Below are 26,919 nucleotides of genomic sequence, written 5' to 3'. Positions count from 1 at the left end.
TGACCTTATTCCCCATGTCTCACGGTGCCCCGGTCTGTGTCCTGCAGGACAGGCTCCAGTGGATGTGCCTCCCGACAACCCCCGGCATCCTGGGCAGGGCGGCTTCTTCTCGTCTCTCTGTTGGCAAGGTAACCTGGAGCATTCCTCTGCGTTCTGTGGTGCGGGGTGGGGGTGGGAGATGGAGGTAGGGTACACGGGCCTTCGAGAAAGCCCTGCGCCCCGGCAGGAGCCTCAGTTAAAGCAGCAGTCAGAGGCCAAGCACCTTCCGTCCTCCTCGGTTCACACCCTTTCAAATCGGGCAACTTCCCCACTCTTAGCTCCTCAGGAGCAAACGATCATCTCAGGCCAGCCGCTTGCGCCTTCTCTCCTGGTGCCGGGGCTGGCCACATCTGTCCTGGGCTGACGGCTCCATGTGAGTAGATTAGCAAAGTCTCTGTTTCTTGTCTTTAGTGGAAAATCCTGAAAATACAGAGTCGAACATTTCTTGAGCTTTAACCTCTCTCCGGAAGGCAAACTGGACTGTGTCTCTGCTGCTCACTCTCCCAAGTGTCAGCAGAAATTGGGCTCTAGCACTTTCTTGTTTCTCCAGGACTTGGGCGTATTTTCAGAATCCTGTTGGAGAAGTTACTTGAGACTGCTGGCATCCTGGTTAGGTTCTCCACATGTTTTTTTTTTTTTTTTTTTTTTTTTTTTTTTTTTTTTTTTGAGACGGTCTCACTGTGTAGTTCAGACTGGCCTTGAGCACACCTGTGTAGCCCAGGCTGGCCTCAAACTTGTGGCGACCCTCCTGCCTCAGCCTCCTGAGTGCTGGGATGACAGGCGTATGCCACAACTTCTGATTTTGGTTCTCATCTATCTTCCTGGAAGGCTTCCTAACACTTCACGCTTACTTTTCTGTCATCCTTTTAGTTGTAAATCAGAAGTAAATTCTGTTGGCTCAGAAGGGGCCCAGCCTCTGATCTGAACCTGATTCCTTGGCATCCCCGTGGATGCCTGGACCACAGGCTCTATCGAGGCTCTCGCTGTTTCTGCAGTGGGGCACTTGGGCAGAACCCAGTGGACTATAAATACGGCCACACCCGCTTTGCAGCGAATGTGGGATGGCCCTCTGCTGCGGAACCAGGGAAACTGTGATCCCCTCTCGGGCTGCCTACCGTGGCTCTGAGAAGTGGGTGGCTGTGGCCTATGCACAATCCCTGTTTTGCTGAGGAGGAAACCCATGCTCAGAGCAGATGGGGACAGCCAGTGAGAGGTGGGGTTGGGGGTCAGTTCAAACTGCCTGACCCCCGAGCTCCTGCTCTCTGCCCCTCTATCACCCTCCCATGGAGCCCTGGCCCAGCACCTGGAGATTGAACAGAAAGAGTACTATCTGGGTTCCACTGGGAGGGGGTGGGGTGGGGTGTGTGGGGGCCAGATCCTCCCCTCTTTCTGGAATGAGGTATGCTCTGTGTCAGAAAACCTAGCTGGGGCCAGGGATTTAGCTCAGCAGCATAATCACCGGCCTGGCAGATACAAGGTCCTGAGTTTGATTCTTTGTATCCAAATAAACAAACAAAACACTGTTTCAGCTGGATATGGGGTACACACCTGTCATCCCAGTGCTTGGGAGACTGAGGCAGGAGGATTGTTCTGAGTGCAAGACCAGCCTGGGCTACAAAGTGAGCTCAAGGCAGCCTAAACTGCATAGTGAGACCCTGTCTCAAAAAGACAAAAAAAAAAAAGAAACCCTGGCTGTCCGTGGTCAGCTGCTAACCCCCTGCTGGCCTTCCCTAGATCAGAAACCGGAGAGACCTTGTGAGGACGACCACGCCGCTCTGGTGAACCAGGAGAGCGAGCAGTCGGATGACGAGCTCCTGACCCTGTCCAGCCCGCACAGTGGTGCCAATGGTGACAGGCACCACGGGCCCACAAAGCCCAGCAAGAGGCAGCAGGAGCCCGAGGTGGCCCCGGCCCCGGAGGAGGTGGACCTGCTAGGCCTCGAGGGGTCCGACGTAGGCCAGAACTTCTCTCCGCCAGCACCTCCCCCCACCAACACGGAACTGCTCAGCGACCTGTTTGGGGACACTGGTGTAGCCCCAGCAGGACAGACCAGGGTGGAGGACGTGTTCCACCCCAGTGGGGCAGCATCCACGCAGTCCACACCTCGCCGTGCCCCCACCTCCAGCTCTGCTTCGCCAACCCTGCGTGTGGGAGAAGGTAACTCAGCTGGGATCTGAACGGTGATGCGGGGCCCAGAGCCGGCCTCTCCTGGCCCCCTAGATGGAGCACAAGAGGAAATGAGCCTCATGTCCACTTTGCCAGGAGAGTGCAGGAGCGAGCATCCGAATTTCCCCTTCTCTCTGCTAAGGTTCTTTCTTTAGGCTGTTAAGATCTGAGCTGCTTTAGGGACCTCTGCTTGGACATGTAGATGGATGAGTTAGTATTAAAGTTATCAACTGATATTTGAAGGGTACTTGGCATTTGCCAGATGGTAAATGTAACACAGAGCCTGACTTAGTTCTTATGAAAACCCTGTACATAGTGGCTCAGCTGTACCTGCCTGGCAAGTGCAAGGCTGTGAGTTTGATCCCTGGTACAAACAAAAACAGAAAACCAGTGTATATGTGCTGCTATTTTATAGCTGAGGAAATGGAAAATTAGATCTGAGTTAATAGAATAAGTTTGTGCAGCTGGAAATCCATGACGTTGGGGTCAGAAATTCAGCCCCTGAACTCTGGGCCGTCCCTTCTGTTTCCTGCAGTGGCTTGCAGAATTGCAGTGCAGACAGAGCCTTGCTGCCACCCCATGGCTGAGGGAGCGGAGCATTGGTGCCTCATGGCGGCCCGTTGGTTTCTTTCCTCTCTGGTCTTTGCCTCTGAGTGAACCCCTCGGCTCTGTGACTGTCACATGACTTCCTGTTAGTGAGAGAGCAGGGACAGCTTGTAGACCCCAGGAACTCTTCCCAAGCTCTACCTTCCTGTCTCAGAAGCCTCTGGGCCAGTCTTGGTTTGGGGATTCCGTGGAGGATGGGTGTCAGAGTAGGGGCCTTGCAGTGCTGATCCCTAGTGCATGGCCATCTCTTCTGCAGTTGCTTCCTATTCATCAGAGAGGTTAATACCTCGGTCAGGAAAATACATCCCCTGGATGCAAGACAGAGCACCCTATGTGTCTCTGTGGACTTAACTGTCATCCCCTGATGGCAGGGGATGTGGTCCAGTGCTTGAGTGGGTGGGGCCTCAGATGGCAACCGACTCCAGGTCTCAGTTTAGAGACAGGGACGCCCGGGCCTTGAATTGCTGGCTGATTTATTCGAGCATACTCAGCTGATGAGCAACTGGCCTGGGAATGCAGCTCACAAAGAAGGCAGGACACCACGTCCGGAGTTAAAGGCCTGAGTTCGAGTCTCAGGACCAGCGCAGCTCTCTGGCTGGTCTTACTAAAAAGCCTTCATCTTGGTAGTTGGGAGGTGGGTGACACTTGCTGGGGTCATGGTACATTTTGAGCTCTTGTCTATATTGGTCAGCGTCTCAGTGTTTGTCACTGGGAAGGTGGGACAGAAGCTCACAGGTATTGGTGTGATCTTAGTGTCTCCCACCAGCCAGCTCCAACCGCGATGCAGAGGGTCTGACCCGTTGTCCTCTTGCGCCAATCCGGGAGTCTCTGTGTTTTCGCCTTTTAGCAAGGCTGAGGTTTCCCAAGGACTAAGTGAGCTGAGGGTCTGCGTGGCTAGCGAGGGGCCTGGACCAAGGTCACCAGCTTTGCGGTGACACTGCAGCCCTGGTGCCACCTTAGTGGGCCGCGCGTCCCTCCTGCATCCCAGGGTGGGGGACCCCGCTTTGTGAGCTGTTTTCTCCTCATTTCCTGTTCTCTGAAGCACACAGCCACTGCTTGATACTTGTGATGCTCCTCGTGGGGAGTGAAAGATGATTTTACTCTGCACCCAGTCAGGAGAAACTGAAGGCCCGTTAGCTTCATGTGCTTAAAAATAAGTTCCCTTATTTTTATCACACTCAGTTTCTTTGTTTTTTTTTTTTTTTTTTAGTGTTACTTTTTATTTTTACTTAGAGAAAAAAAGCAAAACAGAAAAAAGGCTAAAATAATAGAGAATTTCAAAAAATAAAACAGTAAGATATGACTCGTTGAAAAATTACATATTGTTATCTTAGAAGTTGTTCACGTTACAAGATCAAAGCCTAAAAAGTAAACAAACAATGACAGTGCAACCCATTCTGCACTAACAAAACCTTAGCGGTGTGGTTCTGTCTTGCACACTTAAACATACGCACAGTTACACCCCTCAGAGCACTTTCCTTCCCTTTCCATATTACAACATTGTTGCACATTTTGGATCTTACTACTCTGCACACTCAGTTCCTGAAGGTGAGAAATGCAGGCCGCTCTGCAGAGAGTCTCCGAATTTCAGAAGACTGGAGCTTCGTTCCAGCCAATTGTTTTCTTGACTTGGAGTGAGAAAATGCTATTGAGCCTCTGTTTCTTCGTCTAGAGAATGAAGGTCCCATTCTGTCTGACGGGGAGTCAGGCTCAGCTGGGGCTCCTTCCTGGAAGACGGGGTTTGCCCAGGAAAGGACGAGTAGTGGGGTGGCGTGCTCCGCTGGTGACCTTAGCTTCCCGCTGTCTTCGGTCTTAGCCATTTATAAACCCTCTCATGCTGCGCCAAGTCTGTGTCTGGTTTCTAGCCCGTCACGGAGAGGCTACGCTTAGAAGTGTTTGACTTTCATAAGGCAGAAGATGTGGTGAGGGTTCCGTTTTACTTCTCTTACTTTCATTTTACTCCCTTTGTAACTGTCCAGTAAGCCAGAGACCCCTGAAAAGCAAACCAAACAAACCCGGTCAGTTTGGTTTTCTGCTGCTCACCCCAACAGCGGAGGCTTCTTTTAGTGTGAGCCTTTGTTCATCACGAGCGTTGGACCGAGGCAGGCTGCAGGTGTGGGACACCTCGTAGGGTCCATGCAGAGATGTGACCGTGGGTTCCTCGCGTGGACCTGTCTGCGTCTCAGCCAGTCTATGACCCTGATTGACTGATTTCATGTTATTGGAGTCTTAAGGGCCAGAGCCTCTATTTGTAGTCTTCTTGGTTTATCCAGCAGATAAATAACTCCAGGCTCCCTCTTCATCTGTGAGAGTGGACTGTCCTCATGTGGTCAGAAACCCTTGGGACCCATTGTTAGCCTGGAGGAAGCCTGAAGGGTATTAGGGGCCTGCGAAGTGGGCTAGGAGGCTGTTAGTGTTGTGACTTTCTTTTCTTTTCTTTTCTTTTCTTTCTTTCTTTCTTTCTTTCTTTCTTTCTTTCTTTCTTTCTTTCTCTTTCTTTCTTTCTCTCTTTCTCCCCCCCCCCCCCCGTACTGGACATTGAACTCAGGACCTTGTGCTTGCCAGGCAGGTACTTATGTTGCTGTATCATGAATTTTCGAGCATTTGGTCTAGGGCCAGGCAATGATGACAACAATTCCATATTTATAGAATAATCAAACATATACGACAAAACAACACATTTTCTCCATTGTTTTCTAGGTGCTGCCTTTGACCCATTTGGAGCCCCTCCTAAGCCAGCGAGCCAAGACTTGCTGGGCTCCTTCCTGAGCACGCCCGGTGCTTCCAGCGATCCCTTCCTTCAGCCCACGCGGAGTCCTTCGCCCACTGTGCATGGTGAGAGATGTTTCTAGTTGTCTTGGGAAACATAGTTCTCTGCAAAGTGTCGGGACTTGCTCAGACGGAAATGCATCCCGTGGGTGACTTCTTTCGAGGAGGTACACATTGGGTTTCTCTTTTGGAAATGAACAATTTCAGGAACAGGTTGAGAGCTATGGGGTGTCTTAGAAGAAAGCAACCTGTTTGATTCTCAGCCTCCTAGACTTTGTTTGACTGTGGAGTCCTTTTTCATATTAGAGCTGCATTCACAGAAGCATAAAGCACACCACTCACTGGAGGGCACATCGTTTTTCTAGTGAACCAATAGAAAAGAAAAACCCACTATACTGTCACTTTTAATTATCTGAAGACACATTTTGGTTGATGGAATCTTTGAATTGTTGAAAAATATGATATCAGCGTTCTACAACATTAGTGTCTGCAGAGCAATGTTTGGGCTTTGCTGCTCTGGTGTGGAGCTGCTCTGTCCACTGTGATGCCATGAGCCATGCGTGTCTGGGGACACTTGCTTTGTGGCTGGACTGACATTTGAGATGTCTCCACACATAAGATGCTTACCAGATTTTAAAACATAGTGTGTGACAAAACAATGAAATACCTTGTTCATATTTTATACTGACCATTTATTAAAATATTTGAATTACATTATTAAATAAAAAAACATTTTTTTCGTCTTTTTTTTTGGTCTTTTTCCTTTTTATTGGTACCGGGGATTGAACTCATGACTGCCTGCTTACAAGGCAGGCGCTTATGCTGCTGAGCTAAATCCTCAGCCCCTTTTTTTCATTTTTTTTGAGATAGGGGTTCATTATACAGTTCAAGCTGGCCTTGGGCTCACTTTGTAGCCCAGGCTGGTCTCGAACTTGCAATGATCCTTCTGTCTCAGCCTCCAAATGCTGGGATTGCAGGTATGCAACACCATACATGGCTTTATAAAATACATTTTATAAAATTTACAAAATTACTTGCACTGCTACCATTTTGTGTTTTATAGTGTGGCCATGAGAGAATTTTCAGTGACATAAAATGACTTATGTGGTCTGCATTGTGGTTCCATGGCAGAGACTCAGGGGGCGGGGGCAGTGGTAGTCATCACAACCATGTGTAAGTGCAAAGCGTGTTGCTTGGTTACACTGATTAAACCGGGACTCAGCAGTGTCTTAGTTTTCTTGTTGCTGAGACAAAATACCTGACACCCAAAGTTAAGGGAGGGCTCACAGTTTGTGGAGGCTCAGTCCGTAGTCAGCTGGGTGGCATACAGAGGAGAAGCAGTTTGGGGCAGGCAGAAAGCAGCAAAAGCATACCAGCAAGCAAGCAGCAAGCGACAGGTGACAGGAAAGCAGGAACCCTCCTTCTGTCCTTCTGTCCTTTATATCTGCCCTGCCCCTAGGGAGGGTGGCACTCATACCCAGAATGAGGCACTCTTGATCCCACCCAGAACTGTGCCAAGCCAGTCAGTGGACTGATTTAGTAACCACAGACCCTCAATCCCAGCATCACACACTCTAGATCCAGCCATCTCTGAAGAAGCCCCAGCTATGACCACGTGAGGATTTGGGGACATCCGGACCCCAGCTGTACTGGGCAGTGCAGGACAGATGCTGTTTAGCCATGTTGGGGTTCCTTCTGATGCTGGCCATGTTGGACATCACTGGCCTCGGTCCAGAGGCATCATGTGGCAAAGGTGCCTTCCCTCACCCAAGAATGCGGTCCACTTGTCTGCTGGGCTTCACATGAGCCAGGCCAATGCAGAAGGAAGCTGAGCTTTGCTCCCGGGTTGGCCAAAAAAGAGAAATCACTCCAGGAGCAAACTATGCTCTGCAGTTTCCAACCGCTGTTCAATCTTACACTATATGAAGGGAGTCCACTGGAGCAGGGCCCACTTAGGAGAGTCTCCTGGTCGGTTGCTGGGCGCCTGTGGAAGGAAAGATGCAGGTGTAGGTTAAAGCTGATACTTTGTGTACCGGTTTACACCTAAGTCATTCACTCCTCAAGACGGCTCCAACTTCACTGGGCTCAAGAGCCCGGTCCTCGCAGTGGCCTGCATAGACCCTGCCTGTGACTCCACTGCCCACTTCTCCGCCTGCTGCCCGCTCTAATGTCGGCTCTCTTTCTTCTGCTCTGTGCTTTTCCCGAGGCATCCGCAAGGCTCCCTCCCTCCCCTGCTTTGAGTCTTTGCCTGGTGCAGCCCTCCAGGTGGGGCGTAGGTATTAACTCTCTGCACGAGCAGTACTTTCCTTTGCATTGTGTTTATTTTTATTTATTCTTTCCTCACTAGATCAGGAGTTCCGCCAAGGCAGGGATTTCTGTCTGCTTCGTTCACGAACGCATTCCTATTACCCTGACACAAACACTGCGCACACCCTAGGGACTGCTTCATTTTCTTCCTGGTACATATATGTGAAGTGTGCTAACTTGGCTTTTTTCCTGTCAGAGTTTCTTTGGTGCATGGTGTTAGTGCCTCTAAAGTGACACCTTTTCCCAGTGTGAGTACTCAGGAGCTGTTGTTTGGGAAGAATACCACGTTTGAGGTCCCCAGGATGTGGATATTCCCACCACGGCCCGGGGCCTGATTTTTGTCAGCGGGTAGGAGCACGCCACCTTCCATTCCATGTAATCCAGCTCGCTTTTGCTTTGCAGCTATGTTGGTCATTTTTGTCTGCACCATGCTAGTGAACAGGGAGAATCTCCCACTCTCCTTTCAGGGAGAGTGATGCCTATAAAGAGGCAGTCATGTCCTCTTTATACAGTGTAACAGTACGACTCTGCTCGGCATGGGAGGTCAGTAGTGGGGTGGCCTGGAGGTGCACCCCGTGGTGATCTGGAAGGCGTCCTCAGACCTTTCTGTAAAGTGACCCGTGTGGTCCACATTATGGGTCCTCCACGGTAGAGACGCAGGCTGCATGGAAAGCGGTAGTGTTCACACAGTCAGGAGTGCACACTGACCTCTTACTTGGAGGAGCCATCTCCTGGGTGGTGGTGGAATTGGAAGCGAAAGTAACCCACCACCCATCGTAGAAGGTAAAATAGAGGTTTAAATGTTAGGGAGCTTACTGTATATTCCTCTTCATATGTGAATGTGAACACATTCCTATGTTCGTTCATTTCATGCATTTGTGTGATCATTATATATTCGTATATTGTTTTTCATGTACTTCTATGTTCCTGACAGATCTTACATTTTATATGTAGTGGGTGCATCTCTAGGTCCCTGATCACTGGTACAGTGCCCTGCATATATAGTAAGGATGGGTTTGATTCCATAGTAAGAAGGTCAAAGTCCTGATGCTTCATTTTATGTCTTAGTGGACATTGGGCCAAGATCAAAGCTTAAAGGAAATTGGGTGGAAAACGTTAGCAAATCTGTCTACTTTGATGGGTTGCTGTGGAAAAAGAGAAAGGAGGAGTAGGGAGGAAGGTCCTTGTTACTGATAACAGCGCATGCTTTTAAGGTAACAACAGGGAGCTGCAGGAGGCTTGGTCCTAAAGAAACACACAGATCCCAGTGAACCCAGGACTGCTAATGCTGGTGTCTAAGTCATTCTCGGGTGTGTGTGTGTGTGTGTGTGTGTGTGTGTGTGTGTGTGTGTATGCATGTTTGTGATTTCAGTCCCAGTTGCAATGTTAGTTTAGTATTTGTATTTTGCTTGCTGATTTCTATGGGTAAAACCTGGAGGTGCCTTAAAAAGGAATTCTTTCTTTTAGTGGAACATTTTCAAATTCTAGGTTTGTAAGTTTGAGAGGGGTCAGAGTGATCTATTCTGGAGCTGTGATGGGCTTCTTTCGGGTGACAATAGGCACATCCCTGTCACCAGCATTGTGGGTGGTATGTCATCACGACCCTGTACGTGTTGTGAATGACTCAGAATTCTCCATTCCTGTCTCAGCAGAAGAAAAATTAAAATATCAGTGCTAAGTGGGTCACGCTGCAGGGCTCTTGTAATGCTAAGCTAAGGCAAACTGAAGGGGATCCCTCCCTTTTTTCTGATGGTCCACTGTGTTAAGCATAGAGTTAGGGAACACAGAAACAGTTCTTACCCCCCAGGAACTCACCGTTTCATGGAGACAGACACAGGCATGGCTGTGGTTCCCAGGGGGAATGTGGAGTCAGAACAGGGACCAGCTGGGAAGGAGCAGACCCCAGCTCTGTGTGGCTCCCACCCAATCTCATGTGGGGAGCTGTGGTCCGGGGCAGAAATGTCCATGCCAGGGAGCGTGGGGAAGCTGGGGTGAGGAAGGGCTACCCAGGGACCCTGGAGGCTTTGCGGGTCCGGAAGAGGGGTGGCTGGATCCTGTGTGACCTCGGGGAGGTGGGTTCACAGCGATCTGCATTTTATCCTTTGCCTTCTCCCCGCCTGCAGCCTCCAGCACCCCTGCCGTGAACATCCAGCCGGATGTCTCTGGAGCCTGGGACTGGCACACTAAGCCAGGTAACATGCACGGGTCATGCTTGGGACTCACTGAACCACGTAACCCCCACCCCACAGGCACTGAGCGCCGACAGAGGCCTGGGACCATCCAGGTGGGGAGATGCAGCCATCTGTCCTAACCGCATTTCCCAGTGCCTTTGGTGCCGCAGTCCTGTGTCACGTCACTACTTACTGTGTCATTTAACTTTCCCGAGTGTCATTAGCCGAATGTGTGTCTTAATGATAAAATCTGACTCTTGGCTCTGCCACATAGAGATGCTTGGATTTTTTTCTGTGTCTGAGCTGCCGTAATCTCCGCTGCAAAGCAGGGAGCCTAATTCTTATCCTGTGGTTTCCTACATTTAAGTGAAATGGCTTGGGTGGCCGTCTCTGGCCTGGAGTGGGAGCTGGATCCCAGTACTGGTTTCCTTCACAAAGTATGTGTTCCAGGGCTGCATTTCTTTGTCCTACGGAAGTTCTCCTTCTCGTGGCTACTGTGGCATTTCCTGAGATATGGCTTGGGTGACTGTGCCCTTGTTGCTACTCATGCAGTGCACACACACGTACACACACACACACACACACACACACACACACACACACACACAAGCGTGCACCCAGATGGTACTTCTCACAGCTTTCTGCAGCAGTTGTAGTTTTTATTGGGGCTAGAAAAAAAGAAACTATTATGTAACATGTGCCCTCCCCTCAGTGTCCCAGCCCGTGGTACACGCTGTCACCCGTGCCCGTTGTTGTCCAAGGGGCCCCAGAACTGGCCGCCCCAGGATGCACCACTGCACCTCTGTGCCCACCAGCAGCTCTGCACTTTGTGTGGGTTTTATTTCATTCTTGTTTCTGTGACTGACACTGACTGGGTCCGGTGGACTCTCACCACGTCGGTCTCTGTGGCCGTGGCCCGGCTTCATCTGTGTGGAAGCACATGAGAGAATTTTCTTTTAAAGGCTGTGTAATGTTCTATCGCACATGTGTGTGAGCTTCTCTGGCTCCCTCTGGTGAGAGAGACTCCGTTTGCTTTCCCTCCCGCCTGTCCTCTGATGCCACCTCCGACACTGGTGTGTTTGAGGCCCTGCTCTCAGTTCCCCCAGGAGTGAACTCAGCTTCTGATTTCTTCACAGCTTCACCAACACTTGCTATTGTCTGGTTTTGTTTGTTTTTTGTTTGGGGTTTTTTGATACACGGCCTTGCTGTACAGTCCCGGCTGGCCTTGAACTCGCAGCAGTCCTGAGTGCTGGGATTACAGGTGAGGGCCACCATACCCGGTTTTTGTTTTCCTTTTTTAATAATGGTCATCCTAACAGTAGTGGGGTGGTATTGTTGTTCTGATTTGCATTTTTGTAGTAATTAGTGATAATGAGAATTTTGATGCCATTTGATGTCTGTTAAGAGCTTTGACTATTTTTTTTTTATTTTAAAAATCAAAGAAATGATACAGAATTTTAAAAAACAGGAAACAATATTGCATATTGTTATCTTAGAAGCAGTTGCTCAGATTACAGGATCTAGGCATAAAAAACTGATCACACAATGAAAGCACAAACTGTCTTTTTTGATAAACTAACAGAAATTAGTAGTATAGTTCTCTATCTTGTATACACACATACATGTACACCTAGACACGGAGAATCTTTTCCCTTCTTCCTTCTCTCCTTTCCCCTATCCCAGTTGTTCTTTCCTTCTGAGCACTTTCTTTCCCTTTCATTATCACAGTATCTGTTGTACATTCTGGATCTTATTACCGTTTCCATTTTTCATTGTTTTGACCCTGGGGAGACAATACGATGTTTACCAATGTGAGTTTGATTTATTTCACTTTTGAGTGTGATTGGGCTAATAGGCTCTGAATTGTGGGAGCTCTTGGTACATCCTTATATTAGCACCTTGTTAGCTGTGACTGGAAGTATTTTCCCTTTTCATAGCTTTTTTTTTTTTACTCCGCTGACTGCTTCGCTTGCTGGGCAGAAGTTTTTTAGTTTGATGAGGTCCTGTTTGTCTGCTTCTTGCTTTTGTTGCTTGTGACTTTGGTTTTGTATAATTTCCCTTAAAAGACGAAGATAAGATGTGGACGCTCAAAGATGTTAATGTGACCCAGGAGGTGGCAGAGCCCCGTGGTAGGTTTGGGGCTGGGCTCCAAATCCCATACAGAAAGACGAAGCTGGAGAGGAGAAGCTCGGGGTGTGTGCGCCATGCTGGTCGCCCAGCTCGCTGTCCTCCCCTGCCCTTGGTCCTGAACCCCCAAGTCAGAGAAAAGGCTTGGGTACCTCTGATGCATTCGGCCCTGTTCTGATTTGCTGTGGCAGTGACTGTGAGATTCAGGATTTCAGAATCCAGCTCTGGACAACTCACTGACTCTTCGTGGCGTTCTTTCCTTTTCAGGAGGCTTTGGAATGGGGAGCAAATCAGCTGCCACCAGCCCGACAGGATCTTCGCACGGCACCCCAACCCACCAGACCAAGCCCCAGACCCTGGACCCTTTCGCCGACCTTGGGACGCTAGGTACAAATGCCACAGGTTAAGAAATAAATAAGTGTCCAGGTTGTGGTGCCTCAAATTGAGATCTCGCTGTCACGACAAATTGGGGTGGGTCCCCGGGACCCAGAGCAGTGCCCTGTCTTAAGCTGTATGCTCAGAATGGAGACTGGCTCCTTAAAGGTGGCATCACGCAGTGGGCTGGGGGGAACAGCTCTTCCTGCCTTCCTCCAGCAACCTGCTTTGGGTCTGAGCAGGAATAGACCTGGGGCTTCCAGAGCGTGTGATGGTAAGGTTCGTCACAGAGCTGAAATGTAGGGCCACCTACAAGTGGTCAGCTCTGAGAGCTCTGTGCTCCCCACCCCAGCTGATTAATATAAGGCAGTGGATGCTTTCTTTCCGTTCTGGAAATTCGGTAATTCTTACAACTGTCTTCCAAGGAAATCAGTTCCCTAAATTTCTCCACTTTTTCTTTTTTTTTTTTTTTTTTGGTACCAAGGATTGCTTATGCCACTGAGCTAAATTCCTGGCCCAATTGCTCTACCTTTTAAATGCAGTTTTGAAAAAAAAAATTAAATGATTTTCCTAAAGCCACACAAGGCACCAGGGGTATGAGTGAGAGCAACCAACCAGAATCTTTTACTTGCAGGCAAGTTCTTGAAGAGTAAAACTTAAACCTTAAACCTTCAAATTTTAGGGCTGCACCTGTAATCCCAGCACTTGGGAGGCTGAGGGAGGAGGATCATTGTGAGTTTGAGACTACCCTGGGCTACAAAGTGAGCTTAAGGCCAGCCTGAACTGCATAGTAAGACCCTATTTCAAAAAGAGAGAAAGGAAAACATGAGGGCTACAATTCAGAAAGTACTGGGGGCAGAATCCTCCTCAACTTCTTCCTATGTGAGCTAATTCTGAGCTAAACACAGGCAATGGGGCTCTCCCATAGAGATTCACATCTAACTGTCCAAATGCCCTTAGTGTCCACAGCTCCAAGGTGACTTCTCTGTTGCAAAGCAACTGCATCTATCTGAAAGGAGTTGGCAGGCTGAAGACGGGCATAGGCTCTGAGGTCACTGGAGCCAGAGTCTGGGGACAAAGGCTGCAGAGGTGGCTTTGAGGTCAAGACCTGTGACAAAGTTAGGCTGAGGTCAGGGAAAGGAGCCCCCAGCTGGGCGAGGCTTCTGAGCTGGTCTGTAGTTGAGTCTTAGTGCAGATGGAGGCAACAGTGAGCTCCAAGTTTTAGAGAGGTGGCCCTGGATTTGTCACAGGGGACCTGTGAGAACGGGACAGGTGCTAGGACAGGAGGGGCTGGCTGTCCGAGGTCAGTAGGTGGCAAGGTGATGTCTGAACTCAGTAATGGCCAGAGAGCCATCTGATGGTCGATAGCAGAAATCAGCAGAGACTGTTAATGGACTGACAGGGAAGAGGAATCTGTGTCCCTGCATACTCATTTTTTTTTTTTTTTTTTTTTTTTTTTTTTTTTGGTCTTTTGAGACAGGCTCTTGCTATGTAGTCCAGGCTGGACTTGAGCTCACTTTGTAGCCCAGACTGGTCTCGAACTTGCAACCATCCTCCTGCTTCAGCCTCCCCACACCTGGCTAACAGTTCTTTAAATATTCTAGATGCTGTGTCTTTACAATATGGTGGTGAAATGCACATGGATTTCATTTCACATGTCAGGAAACTGAGGCTCAAGCTCTGAAAGAATGTTTTATGTATGTTCCCAGGGCCCAGCACATGGTAGGCCCTCAACAAACCCTGGTGAATGGATGGATGGATGGATGGATGGAGGAAAAAAGAATGTGTGGTGAAGGAATGTGAGAGTTGAGGCTTTGGCACAAGTCCGGTGGCCAGAAGACGACCTTCCCACTGGGGAGCCAGAGAGAAGCCCAGAAGCACAACAGAGAGGCAGTGGCGCTGGCAGAGGGAGGCAGTGAAGATGAGTGTGAATGGCAGTGAAGCACAGGCTCACTGGGGAGGAGGTGGGGAAAGGAGGCAGGATTCTTCTGCCAGGTTACGCTCCCTTAACCAGTGCGGATCCCCAGCCTGTCAGTAACCTTTCTGAGCCTCGGCCTCTTCCATTTCCCAAAAGTGTGACCAGCCCTGATCGCTGGTTTCAGTTCCTGCCCTGGTCCTGTGGTAGGTTCCACTCTAGGGAAGGTGAGGGTTGGGGGAGTGGCGTGGTGGGAGGAGCCACAGCTCTTCTGATAGGGATTCAGAAGTTGGATTCAAGTCCTGGTGCTGGTGTGTGCTGGCTGTGTGACTCTGAGAAAATCACTTCTGGAGTGGCTGTTTGTTCATCTGATGAAAATATGAGGCCATGAACACAGACCAAAAAAAAAAGTCGCTGGAAATAAAGTCACTACATCTGCAGTCTCTTTATGTATTAGGACGGGCAGGATGGGCAGTTACGCTATGGGTGAAGGGTTCCACTAAGGTGACTGTGAGTAGTACCGTGAGGTACAAATGTTAGAGGCTGCTCAAAAAAGCCTTTTACATTAGTCAATTTCCCACAGTGGAACAAAATACTGGACGCCTGCAATTTAAAAGAGGAGAGGATTATTTGGCTCAAGGTTTCTGTGGGCCCAGTCCATGGCTTGTGGCTCTAAGGCAAAAACAGCATGATGGAGGGCATGGTGGAGAAGAGCCACTCACCTGCCACTGGCCAGGAGCAGAGAGAGAAGGAAGAGCCAGGGACAAGAATGTACCCTCTAGGTCACATCCTGTGGCTGCCTCTGGCCAGGCCCCAGCACAGTCATCATGAACACATCCATGCATGAATCTGCTGGTCAGTGAAGTGTCCATGATCAGCCATCTTCCAAGCACGTGAGACTTGGGGACATTTTAAATCGAAACTGTAACGGTGTCTTTCTCCCTTGTTTTCCTCAGGCAGCTCTTCCTTTGCCAGCAAGCCCACCACACCAACTGGCCTGGGTGGAGGATTCCCACCTCTCAGCTCGCCACAGAAAGCGTCTCCCCAGCCCATGGGCAGTGGGTGGCAGCAAGGGGGCGGCTACAGCTGGCAGCAGTCACAGTCTAAGCCGCAGCCCAGCATGCCACACTCCTCACCCCAGAACCGGCCCAACTACAACGTGAGCTTCTCCTCTGTGCCCACAAGTCAGAGCGAACGTGGGAAAGGATCCACTAATTTGGGTAAGGTGGTGCCCAGCCATGTGATGGCCTGTGGGTGCTATCAGCTGCCTGGGTTTGTGCATCTGAAGGAGACAAAAAACAAGGCTAGTGGTTTCCATGGCAACACTGTGGTGGTGGAGGTGCCAGAGCCCCCTCCTCTCAGTGTTCTACCTGGAGCACCCAGGGTGTGCTGTGATTCCAAACATGTTGCATGAGTTGGGATTTTCTGGAGGAACAGAATCCACAGGGAATGATGCATGATTGTGCCAGGGATTTCTCAGCTCACAGGTTCTAAGGCAGAGTCCACGCTGCCCGTCTGTGCTCTGGTAAGTGGAGGATCCACCAGCTGCTCAGTCCAGGACGGGAGCCGCAGAACAAGAAAGGTCAAAGATGCAGCTTTGGCCCAAGGTGGTTCCTTCAAAGGCAGGAAGCTCCCAGAAGACTCACCAGTGACAGAACCTGGAGTCTCAGTTTTTAAGAGGGCAGTGCAGACTGGAGCTCTGTACAAGTTGGGACATGTTTTCTTTCCCATTTTAGTCCACCCAGGCTAGATGCCTATTGGTTGATGCTACCCACATCCGGGGTGGGACTTCCCACGCCATTTGCTGGGCTGGATGTCAGTCATCCATGCACGCCCAGAACGGAGAGCCCCTGATCTGCCCGGCGGTCTTAACTCCCTCAGGTTGACTGCTCGGGGTGCAAGCCTGTGTGCTGTTTCGTGCGTGCTGGTTTCCTTGCCTGACTTTCCCAACTAGATTGTTGTGGAAGGCAGGGTTTGTGTTCGGTTTGTCACATTATTGTCAGAAACGAGCATTTGTTGTATAGTAGGTGGTAATGCTGAATCTTAAAGCTGTTACTCTTTGGGGAGAGGGGATAGGAGAAAAAAGTTGGGCCCCTTTCTGGAACCATGTTTGGATTTTCCCAGGACCCCATGAGAGGGGTGTGTGTGTCTTTCTTACGGTCAGACCCTACTGTGAGGTACCTGGGAATAAGAGGAAGGGACAGGGCTCTCTATGTGGAAAGCCAACTCTTCCACCCTTGGGGGGGAGGGGCAGCAGCTGACACTTACTGGGTCCCACTGAGCGCCACGTGCCAGTTGTCATCCTAGGCATTTTTCATGTTACTTGTATATTTTTGTATTATTTTTATTATCTTTAAAACAACCTGCCCCTTGTATGAAGAAGATCTGTGGATTGCAGATCCACATTGCAGATCTGTGGATCAATTTCTCAAGTGTCTACAACTTGTCAGTGGCAGTGCAGGGCCTGGCTGCGTGGCGCAGAACCCCTGCTGGGCAGTGCCACACTTTGTGCTGTGATGCAGGTGTCTGTCCCAGCACTAATGAGACGGCAGTGCTAGACATGAAGCTGAACTCCACCCTGGGGGTCTGGCTCCAGGCTTTGTCCCCTGCCACCCTGCTAGGTTGTTTCTGGAGCAGCTGACAAAGAGTGTGAGGCCACCACCGAAAGTATAGGGAGTGAGAAGCAGGGTCAGCTAACACTGGGAAGGGAACCTGCTTGCATTTCAAGCCTCTGTGGCTTCCCTGGCACTCACTAGTTATGATGGAAAAATCACAAATATATTCATCTAAAAAGAGGGAAAAGGGGAGTGGGGTTTGATTTAATTTAATGACCCAGACCTCACTCCTAACCTTGCCATGCTCATGACCTGGACAGGCCTCTTCAGTTCTCTGGAGCTCATTTTCCCTGTGGGTAAAGTGGGCAGAGACTCATTTCCCTTACTGGTGGCGTCAGCAGGAGGGGGAAAGGGGGTTGCCGCCTGTAAAGCACCTTGAGAACTCCAGGCCCTCTGAGTCCATGGTGTGATGATCTTTCAAAATAAAATCGACAGTGACTTTCAAAACTTATGTTGCAGAAGGCAAACAGAAAGCAGCTGACTTTGAAGACCTACTTTCCAGTCAAGGGTTCAACGCTCACAAAGACAAGAAGGGACCTCGGACAATAGCTGAGATGAGGAAAGAGGAGATGGCCAAGGAGATGGACCCGGAGAAGCTGAAGGTGAATGAACCCCCAATCCGTTGTGAAACGCTGTGGGATGGATTGTGGGGTAGGGCTGTGGCTTGGCCGGGACAGAAGAGGTAGCTCACCTGTGAACAGGAAATCGTTTCAAGGGCGGCAGCATGAGGCTTAGGCAGATTCATCAGGCAGGGATGGACAGTGGTGGAAAGCAGGTTGGGGAGAGTGCGCAGCTCTGGTGAAGGGGTCAGCTGGGCTGGGGAGCAGAAGGACGAGACCGGCCTTCATGGATCAGCTGAGGGCCAGAGTGTGGCTGGCCGCATTTCAGCTCTGGCCTGGTGAGGTGGCACTGGAGAAGCCCTTGTTATCTGGGAGCGTCCAGTGTCCGTGAGACCACTGCTCTGCTGGGGGGTCCAGGCTTGTGGAGGCTCTGCTATCTCCCAAAGTGACCACTGATTTAGGGCAATGACCAGAGGCCTCTGGGCACTCACAGACACTTGAATGGCCCACAGGTTACCCATGGTGATGTCATCAGTCTTGCAGGGAGACAAGCGAGATTAATTCAGAGCTAAACGACCTTGGTTTGCCAGCGCTTAGACCCACACCTCCTCTCTGCAGAGCCAAGCAGGAGTCCAGCTGGAGTTTACAGAATATAAAAGGGGACAGATCCAAAATGCAGACCGAGCTTTGTTCTGGGTTCCTTAGGGACCGAGCATCTGCAGGACCAAGTGAGGAGTTGCCATCCTCCTGCAGAAATGCGCTCGGGTCCTTGAGTGCCTCTGGAGTAGACAGAAGTCCTCTGACTGGGTGGCAGGACAGGGGCCAGGAGCTTCCCCTGTTCCTGTGGTGCTTCTGACTGCTGCTCAGTGCCATCAGCACAAGGCTAATTATTGGGGTCCTGGCCTAGCCCTGGTACCCTAAAGGGTGGATGGCAAGAGGCTTAAATGAAAGCAGCAAATAGTGTGAGTTCTAGGGCTCCAGGGACATCAGAACTGCCCTACAGAATTCACAGTTCTCTGGGGGCCGAGACCCAGAACTTCTCCTGGCAGCCGTGTTTATTTGGTTTTTCAAACACAGGAAAGGGATACCGAGGCAAGTGCAGAACCGAGCAGAATCTCAGGAGTCAGTTAAGTAGTAAACCTTGCCAACTAAGAGCGCTGTCTGATCTCTGAGGGGCCAGCAGCCCTGTCCTTGGCTGCCTCAGCTGCAGTGTCATCTTGACTTTAGAGCACAGTGTACTTTTCCAGCACAGCCAGAGGCCCTGGAGTCCAGCAGCTTGACCCCATGCAGCCCGGTCTCCAGCAGTGAACTGGATGTCTAATCGGTCCCTGAGGCCCTAGCTCCTGATTTCCCCATCTAGGGATCAGGATCTCAACAATAAACTTGAGGGGAGACACAGTCCTTCCAACCCGAGCACACGGGGAAGGGACCGAGCTGTGACCCATGTACAGCCCTTGTGTTGCAAAGCAGCATTGAGAGAGTTGCACGTGCTGCTGAGCTGCTTTTTCTTTTTGAAATTCTTCGCTGTGATGAGCTTCAGCCCGTGGTTTGGTAATACTAGATAGAATTTCTTTTTCTCTGGCACGCTTTGAAGATGTAATTTGTGACTCAGATGTGGAGGATGAATCAGTAGAATTTGGTGTGGAGGAGAATGCATTGTTTGTGTCCTTCTTCCTCGAAAGCTTTTTATCAGACTGTTTTGACAGAAAGCCCAGGATGCGTTTTCTGTGGACAGAGAGAAATACTCATGTGCCTGGAGATCACACTCCTAACCAGAGGCCGGAGGTTCTCGCAGTGGGGAGGCGGCTTGGGGAGCCTGTGCTCGACACCCCCTCACCCTGTCTCCTCTTTCTGCTTTTAAATCAAAGCAATTTTATTTTTATTTAGTTTTGATTCTGAATGCCTAGCTGAGTGTCAGTTTGTGGGGAAAAAAAAGAATGCTTTTCCATCTTAAAAAATGTTTGCAAATCAGTGAATCTAAGTCCCTTACGTCCTAGATAAGGGCGGTGTAGAGATGGGTGCAGAGTAAGTGGAGATGGAAGGCATGTTCATGAGTGGTGGAAGGCCGTGGACGGGCCTGTAAGGAGCAACGCTCTTCACAGATGGGGAGGCTGCGTTTCCTGTGTGATGAAATGTGAAATGGGCTGGTGGTGTGAGAAATGGGACCTGTTCCTGCATTACCGCACTGCCCAAATCGGACGTCCACGGCGCGACGCCTTGTACGTGTGGAGAAAAATGATCACTGCCCTGTCACTCCCTGACAGACCTGGCAGTAGCTGTAGATATGTAGAGCTTTTAATATTTTTAAAACATATAATGTAAGGCCCTGCGTTTTCATCTGCTTCTTTTGGAATGTAACCTCTCAGAGACCCAATGTGTATTCTTTCCCAACACTTCCTGCTACATCCTGTGACACAGTCTGGCGGGCTCTGTACAAGAGAGGTTTTTTTAAAGTCACATTTGGTTGTTTGATGGGCCCAGGGTATTCGGTGCTGGGAGAGCCCCGAGATGAACCATCGCTGAACTGTTATCCATCTGAAGGCAGCCACTCGCCGAATTCTGCTCTCAGCTAGACACTGGTGCATTGTTGAGGTTTTTTCAACCCGATCATCTCATTTGTTCAAACCATGGATATTCAGTCCAGGAATGTTTGTAACTTGAATAAATGATCAATTCATGCAGCTCTTTTGAGCTCTGCTCCATGCTGGGTACAGTATCTGGGTGCTGACGTGGAGTGATAGGTAAGAGGCAGCACTGTTTCGGGGTGCAGGGTCCTTGGGGCTTCTTCCCCAGTTCTTGGTGTCCTGAACAAAGATTTGGACAAGACTCACAGGAGAGGCAACAGAAGGACAAGCTTTTGAAGGCAGAAGAGAAGCAGTTCTGCAGGGTGAGAGCAGGCCAGGGAACAGGGTCAAAGCGGCCCCCAAGGACAAGCTAAAACGGTCTCTTAGGTTCTCTCTTCCTGGAAGCAAAGCATGGGAAGAGGCATCCTGTCTAATACTCACTTGTGCCACTGCCCTTCCGAAAGATTTGCTGGGCTCCATTTCATGTAAATGAAGGCTCAGAAGCAGTGTCCCTTGATGATTGTTGCCCAGATGCACACAGAGCACTGAAAAGAGCACTTCCGGCTGGTCCTGTGGCCCGCACCGCATTCAGGAGAGGACCAAAAACAACCAGGCTCTGACTTCCCGAGCAGCACTTTCCCATTGCCCCGTGTTGGTGTACGGGGAGGGCGCTGCTTCTGTGCTGTCTTCCTTCCTTTCCCCAAACAGTCTGGAACTGACAAGCATGCACCAGTGTCTTGGTGTGCGGCCCTGGGAGGCCCAGGGGACTTGACTTAGTTCAGTCACGAGGGGCCCAGAGTGGGGGCCGCTTCAGCCTATAGGGTCCGGTGTCAGGGAGACGCCCAAAGGGAAAAGCCCTGACCTGAGAATGCTGTGGCTTTATTTAGCATATCAGGGCGAGAGGACAAAGCAGGGAGCAGCAGTTGGGCAAGCAACTATGTCAAGGCCAGGCAGGGAGGACAGTAACTGGACAGGACAGCCGCACCTGGCTCTCCTACATCTCGTTGTGTAATGGTCGGCTCCTCCCACAGCCCGGGTGCTTCTGTCCCTGAGTTTAATGATGGGTGTGCTTTTGTCTAGCAGGTCACCATTCCCTCCGCAGCCAAGTCCCCTCACGGGGACCCTGAGTGTGGCTCTTGCCATGACAGGAGCAGGGTCCAGGCCGGTTCAGCCTTTTTAAAGAGGAGATTTATTTAGTTCAGGGAGCAAAACAGAGGCAGCCGCGCCTTTACAGAGGAGAGCATCATGAACTACAGGGGGCCTTGGAGGAGGGGATCATAATCCCGGGGTGAACTGGGAGCACCCCCGAATTGCTTCTGGAGGTACAGAGCACCCAGGTGGAGGGGTGGTGGGGAGGCTGCAGGGAGCTAGACAGTTGTGCTGCAGGCCAGGGAAGGTCCTCGGGAGCAGAAAGCACTTCCGCTTCCCAACTCCCTCTGCATTTCCAGATCTTGGAGTGGATCGAAGGCAAGGAGAGGAACATCAGAGCCCTGCTTTCCACCATGCATACGGTGCTGTGGGCTGGGGAGACCAAGTGGAAACCTGTAGGCATGGCGGACCTGGTGACGCCCGAGCAGGTGAAGAAGGTGTACCGGAGGGCCGTGCTGGTGGTGCACCCCGACAAGGTGAGTATGGCCCCTGCAGCTCAGCACGGCTGTGCTCTTCATTGCATTAGTTCATTTTAGCTTTTTGTGTCTTGTAGCAACCCTCCTGCCTCAGCCTCCTGAGTGCTGGGATGACTGATTGCTGAGTGTGCCATCACACCCAGCTCTCTGTGATTTTCTGAGCGTGTATTGAAACACCACAGTGTCTATTTTGCTATTTGTTAGGTTATTTAACAAAACTTAAGTCTGTGGGTTACAGTCAGGTGTTTAAATTGAACAATTACACGTCCTGAAATGGGCAAAAGGAAATCAAACTGCACACTGCACAGAGTGGGGCGGGGACTGACGGATACAGGAGAGCACGGCTCCTTGCTAGGGTTTCCAGGTAAGCAGTGCTGAAGAGCAAGGAGACTCATGGCTGCATGAGGGGACTTTCCCTGGGAGACACAGCACTGCGTGTAGCCGAGAGGGTGGTGGCCGAGCTCTGGAGTGCAGCCGCATGAGTGGTGGGCATCCCTGGAATTTTAAAAAAGAAATGAAACCCACCGTTACTGGGATCCCATCAACTTAGGTTTCATCAGTGCACAGAGGCATGTGTGTGGGGGATTCCGAGGATCTGATTTCTGTCCCTTCACAGTGTTTGATTGGAAAGCTTGAGGATTTAGTGAGAGACAAATTTCTTGAGTTTTGATCACTCGAGAGAGAGCTAGGAACCCAGAAAACTCCACAAACTGTCTGCCCGTCATGACTCTCAAAGAGCTTAACTTTGAAACTGGAAAACGGCTGTTTAAAAATTGAGTGACGGCCGACAGGCTGCCAGGAGACTAGGCCATTTGGCAGAGACTCTGGGGGTGGAGACATGAGCTTTGCTGTCCAATGTTCCTTGTTGTCCACTGATTGACGGATTCTCATGCCCAGGAGCATTGCTGGGTGGATGGCGTTAGAGGGAGGCCAGAGTCATTAAATCCCATGGACCTGGCCAGTGGAGGCAAACAGACGGCCTGGGAGCCACAGCGGGAAGTTTGTTACTCACTGAAAGCTTGAAATGGATCGGTGTCAGTGGACGGGGCTGTAGGACCGAAGGAACCGACAGAAATGCCTTTCAGTGACCTAGAGTCCACATTAATGGTGAATTAATAGGAATGTCCCTTGGGTCTGTGGGTTCTAATGTGTGTTCGTTTTCTTCCACAGGCCACTGGGCAGCCCTATGAACAGTACGCGAAGATGATTTTCATGGAACTCAATGACGCCTGGTCTGAGTTTGAGAACCAAGGACAAAAGCCTCTGTATTAACGCGTGCGCCTTTGTCTCTTCTGCAGACCTGTGCCCTGCTGAGTGTGTATCACAATCCCGGGTTTGCACAGAGGACTCAGTAATGTATTTTCAGTACTAAACTTAAGTTACTCACAAAATTAATTTCTCACAGTAAGGAGTGTGGATGTTTGGTCTCTTCAGCCATAGAGGAGCCAGAGCATGAGAGGAACTTCAGTGGGGTGACCCTTTGGGGGCTCGAAATTCCTGCCTGCCCTTTGGGGGAGCCTGCCCAGTGGAGTGCCAGGGTGGGCAGGGTGTGGGTGGATGGAAAATTTCGGCCACCAAAGATGAAGGTGAGTCGTCCATCTCATTGTCTGCGAGTGAGATTGAGGAGTGAAAGTCACCACAATAGGATCGTCCATCCAATGATTTTAAAGAATAGTTTTTAGTTTTCCTTGGAGAGATGTAATTTGAATGAAGGATTTGCACAGATTCAGGAACACAACCACCAAGTATTTTATTTTTATATTTTTGAATTCCTATGGCCTGTAGCATCATGCTATGTGGGTCTCTTGGCAAGAGCACTGACACACAGAAGTGACGGGATTGCAGGGCGTGGGTGGGCTGCCAGCAGCTCCTCCTGGGTCAGGCGTCCCTCGATGCAGAGGCTGCCAAGAACACAGGAACGCCAGAGGTCGGCTGTCAGGCTACTGCCTGCCTTTCCCTTCGAAACTGCGGAGGATGAGCAGAGAAGTCCTCCTATCAGAGCAGCTTCACACCTGGTCTGAATGACACTTCTGATTTTGCCATAAGGTTTAAGTGCTTGACTTTAGCTTTGCCGAGAACATGTGCTCAGCGGGAAGCAGGTCACGAAGCAGGGCGGCCCGTTCATTCTCGATCTGTTGGAACCCGAGGCTGATTTGGACTCGGTGTTCTGTAGGTTGAATACCAGCTATAGCACAAGGGGACAGGAAGGGGCCGCACCTTGGTGCCTGCCTTCCCACCTTCTCGCCCACTCGGGGGCTGTGTCAGTATTTACCTGCAGCAACCAGATCCCCCTCCCCTGGTGGATTTGGATCCCTGAGTTTTGCAGTAGTGTTTATTGTTTTAAAGGGAGTTGGAGGCCCATATGGATGACATTCACGCGAGGACCTTTGTGAAAGCAGAGCTAGAATGGAGCTGGTCCCGGCCTCAGCCTGCTGGATTCTAGTTCTGTGTGCTGGCTGGTTCTCCGCTGGGCACCAGCGGTTCTTTCTCCTGTGACCTCAGTAGATCTGTGAGTGAGCACAGACACGGTGTGCATTACATAGCTTACACATGCACGGAGCAGATGGGCAAAGGGTTTTCATGCCGATCTTAAATGGTTCATGCTCAACTTGTGAAAAGCTTTCCAAAGTTATTTTTAAAAGACAATCACTTTTTGTTTGCTTTAATTTTCTTGCAGCAAACTATAAGGAAGGGCAGCATGTCAAAATATTTTAGGTTCTATATAGAAATTTTTCGGCTACAAAGGTTTATTATTTATTTTATCTTTTACTGACAATGTGAAAGTTGCAGAAAATGTTCTCTTTTAAAATATACAGCTGAAACTGTTCAAGGTAACCATAACAAATTAGGTGTTATTTATTAACATATTATGAAATAATGTTTGACCCACTATGTGCTTGTCTTATTTAAAACTGGAATGTGAGACATGTTGCTGTGACCTGCTGTCTTTTTTCTCATTCACATTTGTAGATACCATGTGAGCTACAGTGTATAATGATAATTAAAAGGCACTGCGTGGATCTTACGTACATCTTGAAATGATAGAAGTCCGTTAGCTTTGAAGTCTGGTAGCTTTGTATCATGTTGGATAACTCATTAACATCTGCAGTTTAAAAGCAGCATTAAACCCCCTGTTATTAGCAACGAGAGTCTTATTTAACTTAAATTTTTTCCAGATACAGTATAATTCTGGACCCCTATTTATTTCAAAACTCTTAACTTATGCAGGCCAACAGGTTTTTGCATTCCTTTTAATTATCTGATTGTGACAGAGCTTGTTGTTGATCAGTCACTATTTCATTCATATTTATTGTAATATATTTTTGTTTTGTAAATATGTTATACACTACAAAATGTGATTGGTCTAAAATATTTGTAATGTATATTAAAAGGCTCAAAAATATTTTCAGAAACTTGTTATTTTTTGCACTTGTAAGAAAGCAAAGCTATATCTGAATTCTGAGATGATCTACCTGCAAGGAACTTTTTGGGAAAAGTATATGAAAAGTGTGTATTTTTGCACCAAAATATAATCAGACAGGACTTCTGGATTTATACTTTAAGTATCCCTTCCCTGTCATACAACACACACATTGTGATCACCAGTACCATAGCTCAAAAAGAACCAGCACAGAAGCTTATAGGTCTTCTAGCACATTAGAGGATTTTCAGAAATGCTGAGACGGAAGGATTGATTGTGGAGTCTGGATTTTTTCTGAGAAGAAACCAACTACAGTATTGTAGTTCTCCGAGGACAAGAGCATATGTTCATTTGCAAAGTGATGCTGTCATGGGCAGCGCTGTGTCCTGGAAGGATCCGCAGGTTGGACCCTGGCACCACTGAAGAAACACCATCATGGAGTGGACAAACACAGAAGTTGAACCTTGGAAACAGTTTCCACAGCAGCGGGTCAGTGTCCCTCTTAGAGACATTAACCAGGGAATAGAGGTCAAATAAACAGGCTTTGATGGGGCTAAGATCAGCTGTGGCCTTTGGGCACCCTAGTGTCAGTAGAGACACGGTGTCACTTGTTCCCCTTAGAATCCCCCCTCTTCATACTCACTTGTTCCGTTCTTGCCACTTTCTGCAGCAGCTCTGGGGTCCTCTTTTGTGAGGGTCTTTAGTTGTGCTTTCTTAGCATCCTCCATGTCCCAGATTGATGCAACACATTTTCCTTTCATGGTCATTGTGACACTGGGGAAGGCCAGGAGTCACACGGTGCCCGATCCAGTGAGGAGGTGGAGGAGGACACAGTGTGTGCGTGTTTTATGAGAGCCTCTCTGTTGGATGGCACGTGGCAGCAGTGTTTGCTGTGTTTTTGATCACAGCTCATGAAGACTCAGGACTCCAGAGCTGCCGCAGGAAGTAGCAAGGACAGTGATGGTGTGTTCAAAAAGAGGAGATTCATGACGTCCTTTTGAAGAGTTTGAACATTCACTATGTGTTCTGATCAGCCCTTGTATGTTGCTTTGAGACTGGAAGACTGGGGTTTGAGTCTGGAATTTTCCAGTTATAGACCATTAGATTGGACGATTTTGTCATAAACTCTCACAGCCCTAAGACAATATTTGCAAATTCTTATCACGTGGGACCTCAATAAATCTTATCATTACTGCTGCTAAGATTTGATACCACGGCAGGTGTGTTCTGGGGCTGGAATGGTGACCCACAGGTGGCAGTGATAGATACCGAACTGGGAAGAGGGCCAAGAGGGACCCACATCCTGGCTCAGAGATCTGTGTGCAGCCCGTGGAGTGCAGCTATGAGGGCAACGGCTGTCCAGATAAGTGCTGGGCCAGAGTTAGGAAGGAAAACTAACATTTCTGACTTCAGTTAGTGCTGGATCACAATTGCATTTCCCGTTTATCAGCACCCAAGAGCCTGCCACAGTCAGATGTGACATGTGGGCTCTGGTGTGCAGCCCCAGCCTGATGTGTGTGCAAGATTTTTCTCATTTAATTCACAAAGATATTCTGGAAGCAGGTTTTGTAAGATCTACTTCAAAGATGGTAGTGTGGGGAAGCTGAGCAGATCTGGGATTTAGAGAAGCCCAAATTCCCCTGCCCAAGCGTCCCAGGA

The 26,919-nt window shown here is 49.5% G+C and overlaps 1 protein-coding gene across 4 annotated transcripts in view; it reads left to right on the top strand.

Moving 5' to 3' along the window:
- Nucleotides 1-25,242, top strand: part of Dnajc6 (DnaJ heat shock protein family (Hsp40) member C6) — a 94,880-nt gene extending 69,638 nt beyond the window's left edge. For all 4 annotated transcript variants that reach the window (XM_003479113.5, XM_013143040.3, XM_005007943.4 and 1 more), the window contains 9 exons: nucleotides 48-128; nucleotides 1,774-2,196; nucleotides 5,512-5,646; nucleotides 10,011-10,079; nucleotides 12,453-12,572; nucleotides 15,432-15,695; nucleotides 17,550-17,692; nucleotides 21,663-21,839; nucleotides 23,010-25,242. In XM_003479113.5, coding sequence (XP_003479161.3) covers nucleotides 48-128; nucleotides 1,774-2,196; nucleotides 5,512-5,646; nucleotides 10,011-10,079; nucleotides 12,453-12,572; nucleotides 15,432-15,695; nucleotides 17,550-17,692; nucleotides 21,663-21,839; nucleotides 23,010-23,111 — 1,514 coding nt within the window. In that variant the 3' untranslated portion in view covers nucleotides 23,112-25,242. The remainder of the gene's footprint in view (nucleotides 1-47; nucleotides 129-1,773; nucleotides 2,197-5,511; nucleotides 5,647-10,010; nucleotides 10,080-12,452; nucleotides 12,573-15,431; nucleotides 15,696-17,549; nucleotides 17,693-21,662; nucleotides 21,840-23,009) is intronic.
- Nucleotides 25,243-26,919: the final 1,677 nt, after the last annotated feature.

The sequence above is a fragment of the Cavia porcellus genome, unplaced genomic scaffold (genome assembly GCF_034190915.1).
Source record: "Cavia porcellus strain 051 isolate PalLab524CR breed Dunkin Hartley unplaced genomic scaffold, mCavPor4.1 scaffold_1, whole genome shotgun sequence".
Lineage (NCBI taxonomy): Eukaryota > Metazoa > Chordata > Mammalia > Rodentia > Caviidae > Cavia > Cavia porcellus.
The sequence above is the reverse complement of the archived record's forward strand: the minus strand, read 5'-3'. Positions and strand labels throughout refer to the sequence as shown.